The 12,302-nt window shown below is 40.6% G+C and overlaps 1 protein-coding gene across 1 annotated transcript in view; it reads right to left on the bottom strand.

Moving 5' to 3' along the window:
• The window catches only part of znf341 (zinc finger protein 341), a gene marked incomplete at its 5' end in the record, with an annotated part of 29,328 nt that overhangs the window by 9,486 nt on the left and 7,540 nt on the right, over positions 1-12,302 (bottom strand). The window contains 10 exons of the mRNA XM_080030602.1: positions 1,342-1,438; positions 5,080-5,288; positions 5,611-5,855; positions 7,021-7,180; positions 8,709-8,799; positions 9,150-9,243; positions 9,669-9,846; positions 10,469-10,774; positions 11,558-11,707; positions 11,995-12,185. Of these exons, the coding sequence (XP_079886728.1) occupies positions 1,342-1,438; positions 5,080-5,288; positions 5,611-5,855; positions 7,021-7,180; positions 8,709-8,799; positions 9,150-9,243; positions 9,669-9,846; positions 10,469-10,774; positions 11,558-11,707; positions 11,995-12,185 (1,721 nt within the window). The remainder of the gene's footprint in view (positions 1-1,341; positions 1,439-5,079; positions 5,289-5,610; positions 5,856-7,020; positions 7,181-8,708; positions 8,800-9,149; positions 9,244-9,668; positions 9,847-10,468; positions 10,775-11,557; positions 11,708-11,994; positions 12,186-12,302) is intronic.

The following is a 12,302-nucleotide window of genomic DNA, read 5'->3' on the forward strand; positions in this document are numbered from 1 at the left end:
AGCCAAGCAGGTCCAAGCGGCTCACCCGCCGACCGAGGGCAGTGTGCGCTCTGCTCGCACCGCAAAGTTGCAAGCTGCAGCTGCAAGTCTTGTGGAAAGTTTGTGTGGAAAGAACACTACACAGCTGTTTGAATGTGAGGCCTAAGGTAGGCTCATTTGGTGTTCATTTGTTGTATTTTTGTTGTTCAAAGGGTTCATTTATAAAAGAAAATAATTTTATTTTTCATTTTTATTGGCTGATTTCTTATGCGCACAAAAATGTGCTTAGGTGTGAAGGTCTGATTATTTCATGAAAAATGACACTGCAAAAATATAGAAAATGCATATAAATAAATGTTGCTGCTAATATCTCACACATCCTAGCCTGCAATAACCAAACCATAAATAGTCCAGTTTACATGACGTTTTTGGAAAATAAATCATATTTTGCATATTTAAAAGCATAAAAAGGGTTTTTCGCATGTCAAATCATGTCAATTAAAGGGTTAATAAAAAAAATACATTTAATATATGATATATATGGTTAGTTCTGATGCTGGTCTAAAATAATATGTAATTTTTTTAAATAAAAACAATAATTTATTTCATTTTTATAGGCTTATTTCTTATGAGCATTAAAATGTGCTTAGGTGTGAAGGTGTGATTATTTTATGAAAAATTATACTGCAAAAATATTGAAAATGTATATAAATAAATGTTGCTGCTAATATCTCCCACACACTAGCCTGCAATAACCAAACCATAAATAGTCTAGTTTACATAAAGTTTTTTGAAAATAAATCATATTTTGCATATTTTAAACCAAAAAAAGGGGGTATTCCGTGTCAAATCATGTCAATTAAAGGGTTAATTAAAAAGAAAATACATTAATATTTGATATTTATGGTTAGTTCTGATGCTGGTCTAAAATAACATGTAATTTCTTTTATAAAAACAATAATTTATTTTATTTTTATAGGCTTATTTCTTATGCGCACAAAAATGTGCTTAGGTGTGAAGGTGTGATTATTTTATGAAAAATTATACTGCAAACATATAGAACATTTATATAAATAAATGTTGCTGCTAATATCAGGTGTGAAGGTGTGATTATTTTAAAGGAGCATGGAATGGTTAATATATTTCAAGGAACTTGTGAGGATATTCATGATAAATTGACATGGACATGATAATGGACATTCATCACAGTCAATGTATTGTGAGTATTCTTTATTACGATAAAACCTTGTGTCCTTCCAACCCTATACACTACAATACTAGCTAACCATGCTCTTTACACGAGGACAGCTTTGCAGTTTCCAAAAGTGTATGTGTATGTGTGTCCATCAGTGTGAGTGGTACCTTTTGACAGTGTGGGCAGGGAAAGTTGTGTGAGGCAGTCAGTAGATGTTGTTCCAATGCCTCCTGGGTAGAATATCTGCTTTGACACTTGACACACCTGTAGTAAAATACGAGGTTTTAGGAAAAAGAATGGTGTGCCAACTACAGTAAGTAGCATTACCAGTCCTACCAGACAAACAAGCACATGAAATAGGCTGAGAACAAGCTGAAGGGAGGATGGTCAGATATTAGTTTCTACAGATACTGCATTGGTTTTGACTCTTTAGCAGAAAAGATTGGCTTCACTCTATATCTATCTATCTATATAATTTACTGTCAACGAATCATATAAAAGGAAAATACAAAAAAATAACAGTGTTGGTCCCTTACTTTCCTACCCTATCCGTGGCACTCAGGTCCCAGGCTCATTCATTCTTAATTAAGATGTAAATCTTTATAAATGGCTAACAAATATAGAGTTATATTTTTTTATTTTTCATTTCTAAATAACTTCCACAGCAAATTTAACAGCTGGGCACTTTAGAAAACATTGGAGAAAAAATGATTTACTTGTTAGTGGCTATTTTCAGTTGCCACTTCAGCTGCATTAGCTGTTTTTCAGCTGGCTCTGGGATGCCATTGCTCTTCCCTCCCTGTTATACAAGTATATACAGTCCCCCTCCATAAGTATCGGAACAGTGAGGCCAATTCCTTTATTTTTGCTTTATATTAGACTGGAAACATTTGGGTTTGACACCAAAAGATGAATATGTGACAATAGCTCAACATTTCAGCTTTCATTTCCAGGTATTCACATCTGGATCTGATACACAACTGAGAAGATATCATTTTTTGAAAAGGAACACAACATTTTTAGGCGAGCAAAAGTATTGGAACAGATAGACTTTAAATAAATTAAAGTGAATAAACCGTAATATTTTGCCGTAAATACTTTGGTTGCAATAACTGCATCAAGCCTGTGACCCATTGACATCGCAAAACGTTTGCATTCTTCTTTTGTGATGCTTTTCCAGGCTTTCACCGCAGCCTCATTCAGTTGCTGTTTGTTTTGGGGGGTTACTCCCTTCGGTCTCCTCTTTAGCAGGTAAAATGCATGCTCTATAGGGTTTAAGTCTGGAGATTGACTTGGCCAGTCTAAAACCTTCCATTTCTTGACCCTGATGAACTCCTTTGTTGTTTTTGCAGTTTTTTTGGATCATTATCTTGCTGCATTATGGAGCATCTTCCAATCAGTTTGGTTGCATCTTTCTTTAAATTGGCAGACCGAATGTTTCTGTAGACTTCTAAGTTCATTTTGCTGTTGCCATCATGTGTTACTGTGTTGTTGTCAAGATGAACCTTTACCAAAGTGATGGAAAGGCTAAAGTTTGGAGAAAGAAAGGATCTACTCATGATCCCAAACATACAGGCTCATCTGTGAAACACGGTGGAGGCAATGTCATGGCTTGGGCTTGCATGGCTTCTTCTGGGACGGGCTCATTATTCTTCATTGATGATGTAACACATGATGGCAACAGCAAAATGAACTCAGAAGTCTACAGAAACATTTTGTCTGACAATTTAAGGAAAGATGCAACCAAACTGATTGGAAGATCCTTCATCATGCAGCAAGATAATGACCCAAAACACAACAAAGGAGTTAATCAGGGGCAAGAAGTGGAAGGTTTTAGACTGGCTAAGTCAATCACCAGACTTAAACGCTATAGAGCATGCATTTTACCTGCTAAAGAAGAGACTTAAGAGAGTAACCCCCTAACACAAACAGCAACTGAATGAGGCTGCGGTGAAAGCCTGTAAAAGCATCACAAAAGAAGAATGCAAAAGTTTTGTGATGTCAACGGGTCACAGGCTTGATGCGGTTATTGCAAGCAAAGGATTTGCGACAAAATAGTATGTTTTATTCACTTTAATTTATTTAAAGTCTATCTGTTCCAATACTTTCGCTCGCCTAAAAATGTGGTGTTCCTTTACAAATAATGATATCTTCTCAGTTGTGTATCGGATCCAGATGTGAATACCTGGAAATGAAAGCTGAAATGTTGAGCTATTGTCTCATATTCATCTTTTGGTGTCAAACCCAAATGTTTCCAGTCTACAGCAAAAATAAGAGAATTGGCCTCACTGTTCCGATACTTCCGGACTGTATATGCAGGTGAAACTCGAAAAATTAGAATATCGTGCAAAAGTTCATTTATTTCAGTAATTCAACTTTATAGGTGAAAATAATATCTTATACAGACTCATTACATACAAAGTGAGATATGTGAAGCCTTTATTTTTTATAATTGTGATTATTATGGCTTACAGTTTATAAAAACCCCAAATTCAAAATCTCAGAAAATTAGAATATTACATAAAATCAATAAAAAAAGGATTTTAAATACAGAAATGTCGGCCCTCTAGAAAGTATAATCATGCATATGTACTAAGTACTTGGTTTGGGCCCCTTTTGCATGAATTATTGCCTAAATGCGGCGTGGCATGGATGCTATCAGCCTGTGGCACTGCTGAGGTGTTATGGAAGCCCAGGTTGCTTTGATGTGGCCTTCAGCTCGTTTGTATTGTTGGGTCTGGTGTGTATCATCTTCCTCTTGACAATAGTCCATAGTTTCTCTATGGAGTTCAGGTCAGGAGAGTTGTTTGGCCATTCATGCAGAGTAATACCATGGTCAGTCAACCAGTTACCAGTGGTTTATGGTACCGTGGGCAGGTGCCAAGTCTAGCTGGAAATGGAAATTGTCATCTCCATAAAGCTTGTCAACAGACAGAAGCATGAAGTGCTCTAAAATCTTCTGGTAGACGGCTGTGGTGACTTTGGACTTGATAACACAGTGGACCAACAGCAGCAGATGACATGATACCTCAAATCATCACTGATCCAAATTAAATGTTGCGTTTCATTTGGAAATCAAGGTTCCACAGTCTAGAGGAAGAGTGGGGGCACAAAATCCAAGGGGCTTGAAGACCACTGTCAAGTTTCAACAGTCAGTGATGATTTGAAGCACCATGTCATCTGATGGTGTTGGTCCACTGTGTTATCAAGTCCAAAGTTACCACAGCTGTCTACCAGGAGATTTTAGAGCACTTCATGCTTCTGTCTGTTGACAAGCTTTATGGAGATGCTGAATTACTTTTTCCAGCAAGACTTGACACCTGTCCACAGTGCCAAAACCACAAGTAACTGGTTGACTGGCCATGGTATTACTGTGTTGATTGGCCAGACAACTCTCCTGACCTGAACCTAATAGAGAAACTATGGAGTATTGTCAAGAGGAAGATGATACACACCAGACCCAACAATACAGACGAGCTGAAGGCCACTATCAAAGAAACCTGGGCTTCCATAACACCTCAGCAGTGCCACAGACTGATAGCATCCATGCCACACCGCATTTAGGCAATACATTGTGCAAAAGGGGCCCAAACCAAGTACTTAGTACATATGCATGATTATGCTTTATAGAGGGCCGGCATTTCTGTATTTAAAATCCTTTTTTTATTCATTTTATGTAATATTCTAATTTTCTGAGATTTTGAATTTGGGGTTTTCATAAGCTATAAGCCATAATAATCACAATTATAACAAATAAAGGCTTGAAATATCTCACTTTGAATGTAATGAGTCTATATAATATATTAGTTTCACCATTTAGGTTGAATTACTGAAATAAATGAACTTTTGCACGATATTCTAATTTTTCGAGTTTCACCTGTATGAGTTTGAGTGGTTGTGCTGACCTGTAGACTGTAGCCTCCTTGCGTGTGCTCTGCTGTGGACAGAAGCAGTGTGAGTACTGGTGGACTCCCAGCTCAAAGAGAGAGGGGAAGAGCTTGCTGCAGAGGTGGCAGCGGTAGGTCAGCTGCTCCTGGTGGGTCCGGATGTGCTCCAGGAACTGCTCCAGCTTCTGGAAGGTCTGGGAGCAAGTCTTCAACACACACTTATAAACCTGCGGGGACGTGTCGGCATGGTTTAGTACTGTTGTTCATGTAAGAGGGATATGTAAGAGAGAACACACACACATCCAATGTTCTACCCCAATTACTCTACTTGAAGTATAAATGGTAAATTTATATTGGTAAAAACGTTTAAGGTAGCTTTCTAACATCAATCAGTGTTCCAGGGATCCAATCTTCCTACGAGCAAAGTTTGCTTATTGAGTTATGAGAATGTACCTTATAAAATGTTCACTTCTCTGACACACCCAAAGTTACATAGTGCACCTAACTGTCAGACGTGCTCCATCCCCTCTACCCTTCATATGTTCTCACCTGCTCCCCTTTGTGCTGGGTCATGTGGGACTTGAGCTGGAAGTAAGTCTTGAACTTTCCGGAGCAGAACTGGCACTGGTAGGAGCTGTCAATCACCAGGATCTGTTTGGTGTGAGCGTGGCACTGTGGGTTATGGTTGGCCTGCATCAGTGCCTGTGGATCCCCGTTCTGCATGCCTTCCACTGGGCTGCTCTCTTGATTGGCCTGGGCCTCAGTCACACTCTGCTCCAACTCCACTGGAGCTTCTATAACCAGCCATTGTATTTACTTTAAAGAAGGTACAGTGTGTAATAGCAGCATCTAGTGGTGAAAGTTCTAGATATCAACGCTCCCTTGCAGAGAATTTACAGAATCTTCGGTGGCCTTCAAGGACAAGAAGCTAGTTACTAAAGATGGAATGATCCACCACTGCCTCAAGCCTTTCCACAATGTCAAGTGAAGAGGTATTTAGTTATTTATTCTATAGTACTTCTTCTTGGTCTTCCAACAGGTGCATTTCAAATTGCGTGCAGTGGCATTTGAAATGCACGAGTAGGAGCCGTCCCTTGAGTTGGGAAGGTCTATTGATCGTGGCCAGACCCTCTATTGTTCTAGATATGGGGCTTGATTTCCAGGCTAGTAGTGTGTGGTAGGCATTAGGGGTGGGAGAAATAATCGATTTTCCAATTAATCGCGATTCTCTCTCGAACGATTCCGAATCGATTCATAAAAGTTAATAATCGATTGATAAAAAATATATTTTTTTTTTACTAGTATTTAATATTAGTATTTCCTGCGCCACTGCGCATGCACACCACACAATGCGAGTTGTTAAAAGTGGCGACAAAAGGGCAGAGAGCAGCAAACCCATTTGACCTGCACTGGCTTTGTGTCTGTTTACGTTTTTGTATTAGAGCTGAATTCCAAGCCAAACTTTTTGCACAATGTGTTGAAATGACATAGAAAATAATAGAATAGAAATCCTATAGGAACATGATTCACAAGAGTAGAAAGAAAATTAAAGTGAATCGGTTTAGTTTTTACATACTTCCATATTGTGTTGAAAGCTGTATTGATTATTGCACTGGTCATAGAAAGTCATAAAAAGCTTTTTCTCTAATACCCTATTTGAGAAGGTAATTCATCTGTTGATTGTATTTAATGATCATCACAAAAGTAGGAAGTGATTAGCAAACTGAGTAGCAAACTCAGATGTGTATATAAATATATTTTTGAAAATCACACATAGGTATGTACGTAAAAAATAATTGCATCGAGATGCATTGAGAATCGATTTTGAATCGAATCGTTGACCTCAGAATCGGAATCAAATCGAATCGTGAGGAGCCAAGACATTCCCACCCCTAGTAGGCATAAGAAACAGGCAGCTAGATGTCATTCCCATTCAGTGTGGTATAGGAAAGAGATTACCTGTTGGAGCTGCCTCCTCTTCAGCTTGTGCACTGTGCTGCTGTGACACCTCCTCCTCCGGCTGCTCCCTGCCCCCTTCCTCCTCATTGGTGGACAGTGGTACCACCTTTACTGTGATTGGTAGTCTTGATACTGTGTTGGCCACACCCATAGGCCACACCTTTAAGATAAAGACAGCCAGTTGCTATTGCTAAACTGTGTTCACATCTTGTCGGAGGAATCAAAGAAATATCTCTTTTACACAAAGTTTGACAGTAAAAAAAACAAAAATCCTATTGATTGGCTATTGATTGGCTTTTTCAGAGAACAACTCGAGGGCTCATTCAAACTAAAACGAACACAACTCAACACAAGCAACCACAGTCTCATTGAAGTTAGCTCCTGTGTGGTTCAGGCCTGAGTGTTAATATGACGACTGAATGTCCCCTGTGTGGATTAATAAAGTCATTCTCCTTCTTTTTACTGTCTACACCCGGTAACAATCTGTTGGTAGTCATTTCAGCCGGCTTAATGAAGGCTCACTGGCTTGAAAATCAACAACACATTTTTTTTAAACTTGAAATATACAGTATATACATATGGGAATCTGCCACTGTTATTGTAACTGCACATTTACCATGGGGGAAATTAAAACAAGTGTAGCATTATGGAGGCAATGGCTTAGCAAACAGTCATTAAGTAATTTATTAGAATTGTTTGGCTAGTAGCCTATTGCCTAAAATCTGAGCATTCTCTAAAATCCACAATATTATAAATATGACAGCAACCAATCTGTGTGTCATTACTAGTGAGGAAGTTTTTTATGTGCGAATTTCAATTAACAAAACATTACGGCCTCTGCACACATCCTGCGTCTACCTCTGGAGCGCGTCGCCTTACCTTACTGCTGCGTCTCTCGGACTTTTCTCGGACACACATGGAACGTCTCAGCAGCAGCTGCTGCTGCAGCGCTGCTTCTAAAAGCCCTATCTTTCTACATAGAGTTTTCATAGATAATTCCCATTAAAAATTAAGTTCTTTCCTGTCATTTATGATGCATATGATTTATATTGAGTCTAATATTGAGTCTGGACAGTAATCCGTGCGCCCCATTGCCTTTTTTTTTTTTTTTTTTTCGCTTGTTGGAAGTCTTATTTTGAAAGGGATACACCAGGAAATGGTGAAACTACAGCGAAAGCTGCCGGTATTAAGTCAATATGACTCGCAGCAGAGTATTTCTCTAGCAGTTAAAGCAGAGAGACCCGAGAGAGACGCGCGGCTCTCAGAAAAAAATAGGCGAGCCTCCTGAGGTAAAGGGGAGCGTTGCTGCAGACGTGCCTCCGACGCGCATCAGCAGTGCGTCTGAGGTTGGATGTGTGCTCGCTCTAGGTTGATTACACGGTCAGTGACAAAAAGTCAGACGCAGACGCGAGGTAGACGCGCAGTAGAGGTAGGATGTGTGTGGAGGCCGTTATTGTTTATCACATAGTGACAGAAAATTGCCTTCAGTCTGTGGCTCAAACGACATCAAAACAACATAAGACTCACATTTAATCACACCAACAGTCCAATCAAACAGTAAAGGAGTGTGTGTTAAGCAAAGCTGCATTAAAGAGGGTTGTCTATCCGGCCTTGTTTAAAGTGCATTTTGCAGCGCGAACAAAGGAAAAATCAACAGAAAAAAAGTATATTCATAAAGTGTTTCAAACCTTGTGTGTCTGCATGTGTTTCTTGACGTTGGACTTTTGGGCAAAGGCTCGGCCACAGACGATGCACTGGAAGGGTTTCTCTCCCGTGTGACTGTAGGGGAGAAGATGAGAGAGAAAAGTCATGACTGGGTGGAGTCCCCTTTCTTCTGGGTTAAAGGTGCACTATGTAGTTTCAGTGGAGGGAGATCACGTCACATTTACAGAGCCTGCAGGGAGTTTACAAAAGATATTTCCTCAACATATAATTCTTAGTATTGAATAATACTTTCATAAATTATTTTGAGGAACCTGGAACCAAACGAAAAAGAAAGAAAATAAAAGCTTTTAAACAGTGTTCCAGGAATCACATTTTCCTGTGAATAAGGTTTGTTTATTCAGTTATGAATTGTAAAGTGTATTTTCTAGTTGGGTATGGTGTCGACCAGCAGGCAAGTCACTCACCTTCTAATGTGCTGCTGAAGATCAAAGTTTTTGGAGAAGATTTTCTCACAGAAATGACAAGTGAGCTTTGGACCTTTGTCTTTCAGCTGCTCTGCTGGGGAAAGGGAAATTCAGTGAATGAATATGTAATCCTACAATCATCCTCATACGTGTTGATTACCATTAGTGTGTCTTTGTGTGTGCAGTTTCACTAAATAATAACTAGCCTTAACATCTAATGACTAAGAAATACTTATATGAAATGATTTTAACACATGTATTCATTGTAGTACATTGTTATTATTGATGAAAGCTATTGGCATTATCAGTATTATAACTTTGAGTATTATAACATTCACTAAATGTAGGGAGGCGGTCCTTTAGTTTGGTATGAAAGCAGTCAAATGCCAGGAGTGTGTGGAGCAGCACCAGATATCACCTAGGAATGATTTCTGTCCAGATCATTCTAAAACTAGCAGCTGGTTTAGAAGAAGTTCAAAGTGCCAGTGTGTGGTGGTGTGTTCCCCTAACATACTGTACCAGTGTCTGAGCTCTTCTTGCTGCTGCGCGGCCGTTTGGGGATAATGACCTTCTCAAAGTGTCCCAGCTCCGTCAGGTTGGCGGTGATGCTGCAGACCTTTGTCTTGGTGCACTGCTTCCCCGGGCTGTAGACAGGAGGGCTGCTGAAGGACTGGCTCTCCACACACTGACTGGGCACCTGAAGGGGACACACACACACCGGCTCACTGCTCTGTCTTATGGCTCTTTCACACCTGCCTTGTTTGCTTTGATTGAAACAAATTCAGGTTTGTTTCCACCTTTTGCAGTGGTGGTTCATCTGTGCAGGTGATAACACAGAGATCATAAAGGGTCCTCACCAAAAGCAGACCAAACAAGAGAACCGAGAGTGGAAGAGATGGTCTCGGTACGTTTCCGAACCAACTCTGGTGTTGTTCCGTTTGTGGTGAGAACGTGAGCGGACAGAGTCGGACCCAACTGCAGGATGCACTGTGTAATGAAACTCTCATAGCCAGCTGCGCTATGTATTATGAGATGAGGGAAGACGATCTACTTCCTGTAGTTTCTTTCTGTAGTTTTCCCTTATTGGAAATTCTGACCAATTGTAAAGCAGTGAGAACGTTCTCAAAAGGCTTATACCGCTGCATTTCATTTTCTGGTTCACTTGACCAACTGATTTGGATCAGAAGAAAACGATAGGTGGTCTTTAATAGTTTTATTTAATATTCTTCCTTTAGCATCATGGATTGACATTTAAATAGTGCTGCATAATAATGTATTTCATGCTAGGATGGTAACCAAACAACAAACTTTGTACTGACTTGTACAGGGTGGAAAGGCTGCAGACCCAGGGTGTGTATCTCTGCGGCCATATGGGGCAGTGTGCTGTAGACCTGGACCACTGAGTTGCTGTGGCTGGCCTGGCCTCCAGAGGAGAGGGTCTGCTGGGCTGGCAGGCCAGCTGGGTGGGCTTGGGCCTGGGCCGGGCTCTGGGAGTGGGCAGACTGCTGCTGCTGCTGCTGCTGCTGCTGCTGCTGCTGAGGGTGTTGGTGGGGATGGTGGTGGTGGTGTTGGTGGTGCTGGTGCTGGAGGTAAGACACACCCGCTGTGTGCATGCTCAGGTTACTCTGCAATGCAAACAAGAAAAAGAAGCTGAAATATCTTATGTTAAGTGTATGGTATGCTTTAGGACTAGGGCTGGGTATCATTCACAAATGTTTGATACCGATACAGATGGATGACTTCGATAATGTGTCATGTTGTTAAAATCTGTTAACAACATGACACATTATGGCAAGAAAAATAAACTTGGGAAAAGTTGTGGTAATCTGAAATCAAACTGGCTGCCTTCAGATTATCACAAATGTCCTATCTCCTGAGCCACTGCTGCTCCAATAAAATGTATGAGCAACATTGAAACAATACAATGAATCAGGGCAAATATTGTCAGAGCAAAATGAAAAGGTCCAAGTCTCACTAAGGTCTAAGGTTGACTGATGCACATTGCATAACCCATTTTGTAACCTATTGTACTTTTCCTAGAGGCCTCCACACAGCCAATCACCAGCATGTTTAGATATTGGCCCATCAAGCACGCTGCAGGCTTATTGGCCCACTGTCTTGATGAGATAAACCCCTTAGGTAGTGAAATTTTGGTAATACCATGGATTATCTTTTTTTCGATGCTCCATGGTATGGAGGCATTTCGGTCAGCGCCAAAAAAAGTATTGAACATTGAAACACAGCACTAATTCACACATACAACGGTGACAGCAGGCCAAACAATGACAGTGTAATGCTGCGCTGTTGTTATTTAAATTTTTTATCATATTTTTTTTTACTGGAACAGCGCACAATTTGAAAAACAATTTCACCAGAGTTAGCTAGTAGCTCATTAGCATCCATCTTACCTGTATAGACGTCTGCATGGCGGCCATGGGCTGGTCTATGGAGGTGAAGGCTGAGATAGCCGACATGAGAACGTCGTCACTGACCAACACGTTGCCTTGGACCAGAGTGTGTGTCAGGGGGGAGGGAGGCACCGTGATGTACGTGGACACCTGATGGATAGGGGGTGGAGTAACACACCCAACAGGTAAATTCTATTTGAGGTCTCGGTACAGAAAAAGGAACACGCACAGGAAAGAAAACATGTGTAACTAAAGATTTTATATTCTTTTTAAAGTCACTTCCTTCTTTCATAATCAGTTCACATGCTGTATGATTGAAAAGATGAATAAACAAAAGATTACCTAACCCTATACACTGATTCACCATTAAATGAACATTAATCAAAGCATGAATTAGTCCGCCCCCTACATAAAACCCCCGTCTCTATCCTCCTCACCTGTCTGTTGGCAGGAGTCTGTGGTCCAGAGCTGATTGAGGGGACGGGGGTGTAGGCGTTGGTGGAGGCCAGGGACACAGTGGACAGAGAGGGGCTGCTGGACTGACACTGCTCCCTCTTGTGGGTCATGAAGGCAGGCAGAGAGTTGAACTGTTTCTTACACTTCCCACACAGGAAGACGTCTTCATCGTCTGGAGGAAGGGAAACAAACGTTTATCTGTTTGAGGCAATGCAGGGAAAGAATAATAGCAGACCTACAGGGCTGTACACTGGATGCATCATCACCTCCAACGAATAAAACATAGAGG

This window comes from Ammodytes marinus (assembly GCF_949987685.1).
Source record: "Ammodytes marinus genome assembly, chromosome: 7".
Classification (NCBI taxonomy): Eukaryota; Metazoa; Chordata; class Actinopteri; order Uranoscopiformes; family Ammodytidae; genus Ammodytes; species Ammodytes marinus.